General features: G+C 31.9%; 1 protein-coding gene across 14 annotated transcripts in view; it reads right to left on the reverse strand.

Annotated features, from left to right (window-relative positions):
• Positions 1–3,869: 3,869 nt before the first annotated feature.
• LOC143249525 (semaphorin-1A-like) overlaps positions 3,870–13,458 on the reverse strand; it is a 135,239-nt gene continuing 125,650 nt past the window's right edge. For all 14 annotated transcript variants that reach the window (XM_076499515.1, XM_076499520.1, XM_076499526.1 and 11 more), the window contains one exon: positions 3,870–9,223. In XM_076499515.1, the coding sequence (XP_076355630.1) occupies positions 8,847–9,223 (377 nt within the window). In that variant the 3' untranslated portion in view covers positions 3,870–8,846. The remainder of the gene's footprint in view (positions 9,224–13,458) is intronic.

Here is a 13,458-nt window from a genome sequence, read left to right on the forward strand (position 1 = left end):
CATTTTGTAACAAGCACAATATCTCTTCTTGTTTCTCCTACTCTCCTGTCACCTTTGGTGGTGGCTCTCATGACCAGGTGGTTAGGGCACTCAACTCACAATTTGAGAGTATCGAGTTCGAATCCTCGTTACACCAAACATGCTCGCTTTTTCAGCTGTTGGGGCGTTATAATGTATAGTAAATCCCACTATTCGTTGGTTAGAGTAACCAAAGAGTTGGCAGTGTGTAGAGATGACTGGTTGCCTTTCCTCTAGTTTTACACTGCTAAATTAAGGACGATTAGCACAGATAGCCCTCGTGTAGCTTTGTGCAAAATTCAACACAAGCTAACAAACCTTTGGTAGTATCCTGTTTCTGTTCATCTGCTCCTAGTTTCGATTTAAGTAGTTATCTTTGGACTTGCCAGTTATATTCCTTCCATGAGCTTCAGTACATTGTTCTGTCAGATTGATGGTCTCATCTACGTTTTGTGGTATTCTCTGCTTGAGGAACAGTGACATGCCAGTGAAGAACATGATCATGAACATCATGATTGATGTATTAGATCTAGAAAAATATAGGAGTTCTACACAAATCTGCAATAAACTACTGTTTCCAATCATAAAATTTTAACACTCACACAGAAGAGTCATGTATATCTAACAGAATCAGATATTGAACGGGAATCAATAATGAATTATGAGCCTGACTAGCCAACCTAAATTATCAGCTTCCAGAAGGAGATGGTAGATCATAGCAGATGACGTTTTCTAGGCAGAGCTATGAGATGTGAGGGAAACACAGAGTTAAGGAGTACATTCGCCATGTGAAAGTTCCTCAGAACTTAATTGAAAACAGAGATGTGTGAGCCCTGATAGGCAAAGACTGATCCTAAGAAAACACTTAAGTGGCCCAAGGGTTTCCTGCAAAGTAAGTCAACAGCAGCAGAGCGTAAGAGTCAAACTCCTACAGTATCAAAGATAGCAGGTAGTTCCAGATATAATTGATAACTAAGCCCCACGATGGCTGGTATTTCAGCATGAGACACACCATGATAGGGTCACAGGGCAAAGAACTCCCTACAAAAAGGTTGTTTGATGACAGGATGCTAATTGGGAATTTCTTGAGATAAAACTGAGGGAGTCCAGCTCCAAAAAATATTATTATTGGTGAAGAAAATCACAAAACAAAGAAAGAAAGTGAACCAGGCAACAGTGAAAAAGAAAATGAAGTAGAATAAAGAAAGGATTAATACAAGCTTCTCCAATAAATCTGTCAGCGTAGTAATATGAAGACTCAAAAGAAAAGAGTAAAGGTAATAAGGGGTAAAAAAAAAAAGAAGACCAAATATAGTGAAATTAGAAAAAGAAATTTAAAGATGGGAGAAGAGGTTCACAGGTTAGGGGTACTAGAGAAGAGAAATAATTTCAACCACAGGCCCCAGGAAAGAACTCTTAAGTTATGCAACTTAGCAAGTAAAAATCAAGACAAAGCAAAGACAGAAAGAATATGCATTAACAGTCAGACAAGGAATGAAAAGAGAAAGATTAATCATACAAGTTAATGCGTATGCAATAAGCTCGCCTGAGAACCAGAAGAAATATTTGAAATAAAAGAACAAATGTCATGTAAAAGTTATCTGAGCATCAAAGGAAAAAGACGATTGTTACCTTATCCTCAACAAGGATATAAAAAAACAGAAACAAAGATAAATTATTGGAATAGCTGGTCAAACACACTGAAACAGAAGACAAGCTCAGCAGAAGTTACGTAAGCAGAAAGCTGTGAGCGCTAGGTTGCAGACGAATAATACAGAACAAATCATACAATGAGCAATGGCAATAACATTGTTCACCAACAGAATAATTCCAATCACCATGTCATCCTGTAAAGAAAATAATACAACATCTGTGAAGTAGTCTTTTGACCTTGGAAGGTTTCTGGTTACGTTTGAATTTCGCGCAAAGCTACACGAGAACTATCTCCACTAGCCATCCCTAAATTAGCAGTGTAAGACTAAAGGTAAGGCAGCTAGTCAACAATCATATCACCAATTCTTGAGCTTCCCTTTTACCATTGAATAGTGGGATTGATTGTCACATAATAGTGCCCCCACAGCTGAAAGGGTGAACATGTTCGGCGTGACAAAGATTCGAGTCTGTGACCTACAGATTGCGAGTCGATAAATCTAAACACCAGGTTAGAATGGTTTCTGAAACATGATCATAGGAAATTGTATACAATAACATCCTAAGTCTACGGATTTACAACGCTAAAATCAGGAGTTCGATTCCAATCAATGAACTCAGCAGATAGCCCGATGTGGCTTTGCTATAAGAAAACAAACACACACGCACAGATACAATAACATCCACAAAACTAAATTCATGAAGTGTATTTTTATTTTAGAAGGGAATGTCTATGATACTTAGATTTCGATCATTTTTCTCTTTAAAGAAACTGATATTAATTACCGAAACTAAAAAACAGGGTTAACAACCGGGAATAACTCTTTAAAAGAAACCATATCACCAAACTTTGAACATGTTCTCCCAACCATCTCATAATTTGATTAATGTTAAGAAAATATAACATTCCATATCAGATTCAACTAAAATATTTTTATGAAGGATAACATTTCGATAACCAATTAAAAATTGAAAACAATAAGCGCAAAAATTCCATAATTCTTAATTAAAAAAAAGAACATGACTGAACATTTTCGTGCAGAAGAAAAATATTTTTCAGTATCTCCAAAGTACTCAAGAAGAGTACTAGAGTACCGTGCATAGAGATTTGTCGCCCCTTTTATCGGTGGAGGAGTATAGTATCCAGCTAGTTACATCATAGATTGGCACTGTTAGCGTCATTATCTATAGATAAGAAAGTTTCGTTTAAATCCTTGGCGCAAAACTTTTCCAGCAGTAGCGTAAGGTGTTACCTATTTATTCTGTGGAGATGTTGGCAGCATTCCTTAATAGATCCTTTTTGATCTTTAATGTGATTTGAGGTAACTGATAATCTACTAATACGTAAATGACAGTAAATTCACACATATTATGATATTGAAATTACGGCCAGTGAAATTTTATTTTATACCGAAAAACGTGCACACATCTCATAGTTACGTGATTAGCATACAAACAATCAGCTCGTACACTGTTGTTTGGATTGGCATGTGTCCAAAACAGTTCCGATTTGAAGTTTATCAACCACTCCTAACCTTTTCATACTGATTTTACTACATCTAATTATTTATGTGTCTCATTGCTTATTCTGGTAGGATATACCATCTACCCATTTCTCAAATTATTCTAAGACCGTTTGGATTCAAGGCCAGCTCATTTGTAGTTAAGTTTTAAGTTCAACTTGCTTTGTAAGAAAGTAACCAATATTAAACTGAAATCCAAACTTACTCTTCATGCTTCAGGTTTAAAGTGATCGATAAACCTTTGTTTTGAAACTCTCTATTATGTCATCAAAAAATGTGAAAGGATATTGAAAATTAAATGGGATGGGGTACCATTCTGCCAGTTTTTGAACCGTTGTTTCAAATGTTGCATGAGGAATGAACACTAAAATTTGCCGTATGATTAATAACAAACTATTGACTTAGAATTCACTTTATAAATCCCATTAACTTAACCAATGAAATTTTTGGCAGTAAACAGTGGCCATCCTTAAATTTCTTCCATGAAACTTAAGTGTTACAGCATACCAAATACTTCATAAAAGTTAGTTTTCTTATAGAAGACACCAAAAGTAAGCACTTTGCACCAGTTTTTAACAATTTAACTAGAATCTATCATTGACATATGATATTTTTCTTATTCTAGTCAGCTTCAAATGTAAGACATATGGGTGAAACATAATAACAAGAGCAAAAATGTACCTTATTTAACTTTTTATTTCACCCAAAAGCAGGTATACAGCAAATAATGTTTTATATTATAAACAAGGCTTCATGTTATAAACAATGCTGTTTTCAGTAATTCGAGGTAGTGCAAAAGAACAAAAACAAAATAAAGAAATGTATTTCGTATCATACAGTCACTGCCAGTACTAGTAGCACATATGAAATTTAATATCGAAACACACATTGACATTAAAATTAAAGCAATCAGTTTATCACTTTGGGAAGTTTTCTAGAAAGACAAGCTTATTCGAAAAATGCTTTTGGTATCTACCAATGCAATGTAGGATCCTTAATGTTAAGTAAATACACTCAGTTTATCTTTACAAAACACAGAACCATTCAACATGAATACAATCTGCTTTACACAAGTTTCAACTGATCTAAATATTCCTCTACACAATCTATTTACTATACCACATGTACAAGTTTAACAATACCGGAACAACCAACTCTGAATATACATACATATTTTAAGAAATTACAGCATAACAATATATTTTAATGTTACAGCAAATGTTGTTCATCAACTTTTGAAATACAAAGACTTGTAGTTTTACATTCTGCTTCACACGTTTTTCACTACAAGACTGAAGCTAAGCCACTTACAAAACATCTTCCCTAATTATTTACAAAAAATCTAACATGTAATTCCTACAAGTTATTTCTTAACACCTGTGGAAATTTTCACAAGCATGTCTGATTAGAGCATCTGCTTGTTTCAAAAGGAATTAAATTTCATCATATATTTTATGTGTCTGTTTCTTTTATTTGTCATAACACATCTGATTGTAGAACAACTTGCACCTAGGTGTTTGACTTTCTTATTTTCTTTAATATTGGTTTATAGTATTGTATTTTATTGTGGCCATGATGAACAATTTTAAATTTTAAGTTAGTTTTATCTATTTCACACTAAAAAACTAAAGTTGAAGTATTTTGTTTTGTTTCAAAAAACAGACTTCATGAACATTTTCATTAAAAATAAATGCTTGAAACTATTCTGTAAAATTATTCAAAATCACGTTTAAATGTACAAGTCCATAGATAACAAGTCAAGTCCAGGACGGTTTGATGTTGTCGCCTCATATTTTATGACTACAGATAATCAGAAATTGGTAAAATTATGGACAAGTAAACAGTTGTGTTAGTGGATAGCTAATCCAATTACAAAATGTAATAGAATATTACATTTCAAAACAATTGTAATTTTCCTTTTTATGTACCAATCTGGACTTTATACACAGAGTTTGAAAATTTTGTTTAAACAAGAAGCCCAAACACTTAACATGTAAAGTGGCTTGTACAGATTTAAACCAAATGTCAAGTTCATTTACTTCTGATACATGATCCAGAAAAAACATACATTATTTGATGCATATAAATAAACCAAATTTGTGCTAAGAATTTAAGGTGAATTTAATACACTGATGTAATTAAAAAAATCTAAATTTAACCTAATTGTGAGAGAAGTTTTGGAAAGTGTTATATATGGTGTTGCTTTAGATTTATGACTGGACTTGTTTCTTCTTTTGCCTGTGATTTGTTTGTAAGCTTTACTACTTTCTTCAGAGTGCCAGTCCTTAAAGTTATAAAGAGAATGAGTAGTTTCATGTGAAGCTTAAAAGATGAAGTAAAAATGTAAAAATCTTTGAAAGGATATGAAGCTAAAAGGAAATGCTTATGGATATACTTGAATCTTTGGAAACTGGATTGGTAATTACAATCTCAACACCACCTTACACATGTGATAAATAGTCAGGTTAAAGGTTCCTAGTATTAAAGTTCAGTTTTCCTATAATTTGGAGCTACTGACCAGAGTGAAGGTGGCCAGCAAGCAGCATCTACCACCAAAAGAGCATTGTTCAGCCCTTCAAATCAAATAATGGGATTAACCTTTACTTTCATAATGCAATCATAACAGTGTATATTTAGCACTATCATATCACTTGATCTTCTAATTCACAGTCAGAGATACTAACCATGCCCAGCCATTATATCTCTAAAGCTGAAGCTTTATATTTGGACTTAATCTTAGATGTTTAACTTGAACTTGTAATATAGTTTAAATGGATTCATTAAAGTCAGGTATTTAATAGGAGTAAGTAAAAATCACTTACCTGATTCTATTAGACCAACCAAAACTATAAAAAATGAAACATTTAAAAGGTTAATCAAACAACTCAGGTTTTAACATTAAAAAAGTTTCTAGGTCTCAAGTAATAAACTTAAATTCAAAAACAGCCTGATATATTCCTCCAAAACTCTTTGCTTATCGCCAACTAACCATTTTCTACTGTAGTTTCATATTTTAGCATAATATAAATGCATTCCTTGTTTACTGACTACTAAAATTAGTATATAAAGAAAACTGATATAAATTTTGTGGGATACCATTTGCTCAAAGCAGTCAGGCTATCAAAAGTAAACTAATGTGCTAAGTGGACTACAATTCTTATTTACGATGGGTACTATCAAACATACCACTATGGCTGAATATAAAATGACTCGTAAATTCCATGAAAGAAACATGCAGATCAATTAATGTTTCAACTAATTTTCCATGATATGATACACAACAGAAAACTATCTGTTCACTGATTACTGTACATTCTTGTATTTAATAATGTATCTGTTGCAACTACTAATCCAACATCTTTGGTACATTGGTGAATGCACATGTTATTCTTTAATAAACATAAAACATTGTGTATTTTTTAAACTGTACAGTATTTGAATAGTAACAAAAATAAAAGCTTTAGATACAGCACCATGGGAAAAGTTGTTGTTATACAAAAGCTGACTTATGGAAGTAATATCAAAACAGAATGTGTTTGAACTTGTAATATTTTATATAGAAAGATTCAATCATTAAAGCTTAAATATACTAAAAGTCATAAACACTAATAACTTGCAGATTTCATATACAGTATTTGAACACATACTCCAAGCTTTCTTTCAAAACATAAAAACACACTGGACTGTAATGTAATCCAGTCAAAGATGTCTAGAGTCAAAGTCTAAATTATTAAAAATATACACAGACATACATTGGACGGGAACACATATAAAACTTAGAAATTACTTCAATCCTTTCTATATGATGACCACAAAATAAAGAGAAAACTATTGTTAGAAAGAGTAAATAGGCTAAACTACATCTAAATTTGGCTATTTTGCTCAAATACAGCATGGTACAGACCTTAAGTTAGAAGTATAAGTAATTTTAAGAAGTCACAGACATTAACAAAGTTAACTAGGCTCTATAAATAGTGGTTCTGTCTTTAGGATTAAGCAAACAGTCAATGAATGAACAAAACTAATTAGTGTTTACAAATGTATTAATTTCACCTTGATCAACTCTAACAAGGCAATTCTTATAGAATAGAATAAATATTGTATAAGATCACTTCTTAGATTAGGTAAAAATTATAATTAAAATACTTGTCCAAAATACAGAATTTTGAAAATGTTTGCTAGGATAGCACATTAAGCAGTGAGTGAAAGTGGTATGGATGACCCCATAGTTCTTTACTGATAAATGTTTACATGTCTTCTAGTCAGCAATATTATAGAAGCTTTGCAATTATACATAAATGTAAGTGATACTTTTGGTTTCAATTACATTCTTCACACAAAGAAAAAACAAATTCTTACCAAGGTAGAAGATAATTCTGAAGCATCACCATACAAACTACAAGAAATATATATATTTATTCAAGCACAATACTGAAATAACTACTCCTGGCCAAAAGCTCATTTACCAAAGAAACACTCATTAGTCCAAACTCTCTTGTACTTAGAAGGAGTCATTTTTTTTCTTCAGAAGATGGCATCCATTTTACTACTGATGTGTACGCACATAAGCAAATTCCCTAATGTAATCTGCTAGTATCACAACATGTACAAAATCTTCGTTGCTCAACAGGTGTCACCAGCTGCTCATACATTTCTTAAGAAGAATACTAAACAATGAAGCTACCTATTTTAATTATTTGGTATAGATTAACATGACTGCAGCACTAAACATTTTCTTCAGACTCTTCCACACTGAGAAACTATTTACTTGCATTTTTAATAGAACTATAAGCTACAAACTTTCTTTTAGGAAGTTTCAACGTATGGAATCATTTGAATAACATTTTACTTTGGTTTGCATAATCGTTCTGTGCATAGACAGCACTGGATTTCTCAGTTTTTTTTGTTTTTCTTCCAGTGTATATACATATACTGATAAATCACTTAAGCTGTTGAGTTTGTCTCATCATTTGTATGTTTTAAATTGCTGATGTCAATCTGTGATTAAATTATGAATACAAAATCACCTAAAAAAATGGAAAGACTTCAACTGTCGTGCATTGTATGCACAAGTATACCACGAAGACTTTAAAGAACATTTTTTTCATATAATTACAAAGAATAATCAAAACGACTGAAGGAAAGCATGACACATATACATAGAAGCCAACAACATGGATGAAATATCATATACCATCAACATCAGTCTGTATGATTGATGCAACACATTTATGCAACACATTCATCACTAGGACCTCATATCAAAATCTAGTGACCAGAAACTACAGGTCCTATTGTGCTGAATAGTATAATCCATATTGGTATTGTTGATGTTTGTGTTTCAAAAACAAAAATGCTTTCAGCATAGTAAGAAGCATTATTATCCTAATGTGGTATGCTTGTACCATAGGTTCTATTCTTTTGAAAAAAACCTTAAAAGATTTTGTTGTATTCCAGTAAATTCTACTGAAAACACCTCAACAGACACTTTTTCTGATCAAGTATCACAAACTCATCAGATAATATCACTATATGTTCCTGGTCAAAGCAGCAGACACCAATAAGGAATGTTACACTGTACATCACTGAATCCCACTCCTGGTCAAAGCAGCAGACACCAATAAGGAATGTTACACTGTACATCACTGAATCCCACTACAAGTAAATTTTCTTCACTTTCTGAGCTGGCTTATTGTCTGCTGAGCTATTGGCATTTTTACCACTCCCATTTCTTGGTGGAACATTGAGGACCAAATTGATGGGTTTGTTATTGGTCCCAGGAGAGAGAAAACCTTCTCCATGGTTCAAATGTGTGGTTTCTTGACACAAAGGCCCACTTCTGTGAGGCTGTTCCAAGTAGTGCCCATCATCATACGGGGAATCCACATCATCATTCCTGCATCGTCGACTGAATATGTACCCACTGATGAATCCTACAACCAGTGACGTAACAATACTAGTTGTCACAGCAATGGCTAAAGTTTCTGCAGTGTACATACCCACATATCCAGTGGCAGCTCCAGTCATAGCCCCTAGAAAAAATACCATAGAGTATTTTAGAAATGAAATATTTACCCAACAAAATAAAACTTAGTATATTATTACCATAAACTTTCATATTTAAGTATATTTAGGATTTAATTACCACAAACAACGAAAACAAACTTCCAAGATGCTCTGACACTCTCTTCCAAATTTCAGCACTTAAAAGTTTGTGGCTAGTTTTACTTGTTTATCTAAATGAATTATAGAAGTGTTGTTGTTACATTTCAGTAATTATTAGTTTACTGGCCATTTGTAGGCATTTGGCAACCCCAAAACAAACTTATTTTTGGCAGCTTTGTATAACAGTATTTAAATACTTTGCATTATAAGGAATACATTATAACTCAGTCAAAATTGATACATATAAGAGAAAGCATTAATTAATTTATTTTAATACAAAAAACATTTCATTTTAATTTAGAACAATGTTTTAAGATTCACCACATGCTATGAAACCACAACTATCCAGCACAGCTAAAAAGTACATTTGAGAGGTACCAATAGGTGGTAATAATTCAAAATTGCACTACTGATCAATTGACTGGTTTGCAATATATTAGATATTGAGTTTTACACATCTGTTAGTCTTCACAATTAAAAAAAAAAAAGCTTTAAAATGTTATTTATTCCTCTTCATTTTAAAATTTATTTTAGCAATTTGGCAACCCTTACAGTTGGTGGTCTCAAGTGATCATTTGGTTTGCCTGTTTTCAGGACTAGCTCTGCACATAAGGTGTGAAGTACAAAAACATAACATTATGTTAAGAATGTAATAATTCGAAACATTAAATAATTTAGCTCTTTTTAGATAGCTACTTATTTATACACATTGTATATTTTTTTGCAAATAAAAATACTAATATTCTTATTAAATTATGTTTTAATCATGTTACAACTATGATTTTGTTTCTAAACATACAACTGCTAAGTATCAGTTAGTTAGTGAGTGATATAGCACAGTAAAAGTGGGTAATAAATATTTTGCTACCATAGGGAAGGAATGAAACTAGATGCAACACCCATTTTGGTACAACTTATTTATTTTTGACAAATACTTGAAAGCAAAAATTTACCTAATGGAGGTTAAACATGTTAGCTCTCACTACCTGGAATTTAAAATATATATATATAAAATAAAGCTTCTTTACCAGTTTTCACTTGTTGTTATTCTCCTAAAGTTTAATTTTTATCAATCCTTGATCATAAATATTCCTTGTAAAAATTACTGAAGAATTATTATTCTAAAATGAAACATAAAAGTGTAGTCTTCATTCATGTTAAACTCACACAACTGTACATTTACATACACATGCATCACGAAATGTTAAGGAGTAGCATGGTTTCAAAACACTTAGGTGTGTTACAGATGAGAATATATAATAAAATAGTTACCAAAATATACTAAAAGTGTGTTTCTACCTTATTTTGTTAAGCATGCTCTACACAATGACTATTTATCTTCTCAGTCAGACAACTGACCAAGACCTGGTGAATTAAGGACCATACTTCTATCAGAACTACTGTTAGCTAGAAAAGGGAGAGAGGTGGGTGATTCCAATCTGCTTCATGTCTCCCCAGTGTGTTCAATCATATTATATTAATGTTTGGAAAAAATGATGGCCACTTTAATCCTTTGATCCTATTGGAGAGAAGATTTCATCCATAATCTTGGATCTATATGGTTTGGCAATATCACACATTAGGATGAAGCATCAGTATATAGGTTTACCTATAATATTCAAGGATGCTGTCATTATATCCAAGGTCATTCATAAAGCAACTCAGTTAGACAGAGATTGTGGAACCATTCATGGAGATGTATATCTTGAACAATATTCCACCACTTGCAAAAGTTCTCCTTTCCAAAGTGCAGTACTCTAGAAACTGTTAGATGTTGGAAACTACTTTCCAAAATCTCTGTCAATTCATCTGTGAATGGAGAATTGGAGTGTTCCTGACATTGTCTTCTCCTCTCTGTATTATGAAAATGGCTTAATACAAGACAAAATATAGGTCTTTGAGAACAGAATCAGACCCTATGAAGTTCATTCCAAACAGTCTGAGTAGATGCTTAAACACCAAGAGCTAAATACAGTTATTTAGAATTAGTCAGTGCTGTTATTTTCTTATCTATACTGGCAAAGAAATATTTGCAGCAGACTATTTTGATTGAAGTGTGACATATTCTAGTCTTGCAGAAACTGTACCAATGTTTAGAAACTGTACCCACATTTAATTTACAACATCAGGTACCACTCCAAGCAAAGGTGCTAGTTGTCTCTGACTCTGCCCTGGTTTGAGTCTTCCAACTGAGCACTAGATAAGCTTGTCCTCTAACTGTGATACACAGCCCACATACATTGCAAAAAGCACTTCAACTGGTTTAACTGCATGAAGGATCAGCTTAAAATGCCAGAAAGTCAAAATGCATGATTTGAATGTTTCCTACTTATATATCTGTGCAAGATATTTGCAAACTTCTACAAGGATTACTTCTTTATGTAATAAGAAAAGATAATTTCAATACAACTAAACTACAATCTATTTTTTCTTGTTTCCTTTTTTAGGAAATCAGGGGTTATTTAATTTTTCTGTAATAGTGATATCAAATAAAGAAAGTTTTATTTTGCACTTCACTCACATCAATTACTGCTTGCTGGACGCTACTGTTTTATGCTTTTTCCAGAGTGATTCGTTTTATGAACTCTCTTCCTCAAAACACATACAATCAAATTTTGTAAAATATAATAAATTTGTAATCAAAGAATTCAACTTCCTTAAGCTTCCTCTAAGTTGAATATTGATTACATGGCAATCTAAGAAAGTAATAACAATAGCAATGAAATTAAAATAATATAAAAATGGTTATTTATTTGTTAATATACTTATTCTATACTACTTTCACACAAACAGTTACAGTGTACAAGATGAAATAAGAAGTTAATACAGAACACATAGATATTAATTACAAATGAAATAAACAAAGTAGTATTTTGAATTGCTTTGATAATATTGAGAATAGAATAAAAACTAATTTAGAAGATGTGTAATTATTATACATTATTTGATCTGTATTTAATTTAGATTTCAAAAAATGATAAACAGAAAGAATACTATAGAAAGCTAAGCCAAGTCATTGCTCTCTCTTAGTCTCATATTTTTTACTAGTATATTCACTTTCACTCTTTCTCACTCTTAATAAGTTGCATATTTTTTCCTTCTCTTTGTTGCCCAAGGGAAATGCCTACTTTCCTACTCATTAAAGCTGGTTCTTTTCATAGTATGTAAACAGAGGTTATCAATAGATACATGAAACTATTATAGTGATTTCTCCAAAATAAAAACTCAAACTTCACATATATTTATAGATGAAATTTCCATTCTGTCTTGAATGTAGTTACTAAAGTTGTTTGCTGATATTTCTCAAGTAATACTGAAGGGTGAGTGGACAAAATGTTCATGGAAGTTTCTCACAATGTTATTTACTCTGCCTAAAAGTAGTTAATAACTAACAGTGTGATGATTTTGCACTTTATTTCATTTTTCCATACTTTCTCACATATCCTATTATAGATGGTGAAGATTAGATAAAACATCACATATAAAAGTAGTCCCAAAAATAGAGTGCAATGTTAACTCTTAGAAAGTCCAATACTTGAAGTAAATGCAATATTTCACAAAATTCCCAATGCTCTTGGCTTTACGATATATTAGTATGTATTTATCAAGTATCTAAAAATCATATAGCCTTATTACACTTCCAAAAATATGTATTAAAAGTACTAAATAAATATTGCACACATAATTGGTCACAATATGAAATTAACTTTTAATGAAATACATATACCTCAATCATATTTTATAATTTCTAAACTGAATAGTTTCAGATATCTCTTCTTTTACAGTTACTGTATTTATTCTTAAAGACAGTCAAACTTGTTGGTATATATGCTAAACAGATTATGTTTGTGTTATTTTCTGATTCAGAACATAAATACAATGCACAAAGACCAATTTTGACAGCATTTTCTATTACCAGCCCTGATAAATTGTCTTGTTGTAGATAATTTCTTGTATTCAAAATATTCTTTTTACCAATCATTATCATGCATCATAAGTCACAAAGAAGAATTTCAGAAAAAATAGACAGTTATGTAGCTCAATGCTATCCTCTAAACAAAACTGAATAATTACAGTGATAATGCCACCATATTAAAAGCAT

Source organism: Tachypleus tridentatus, chromosome 4 (assembly GCF_004210375.1).
Source record: "Tachypleus tridentatus isolate NWPU-2018 chromosome 4, ASM421037v1, whole genome shotgun sequence".
In the NCBI taxonomy this organism is placed as follows: domain Eukaryota; kingdom Metazoa; phylum Arthropoda; class Merostomata; order Xiphosura; family Limulidae; genus Tachypleus; species Tachypleus tridentatus.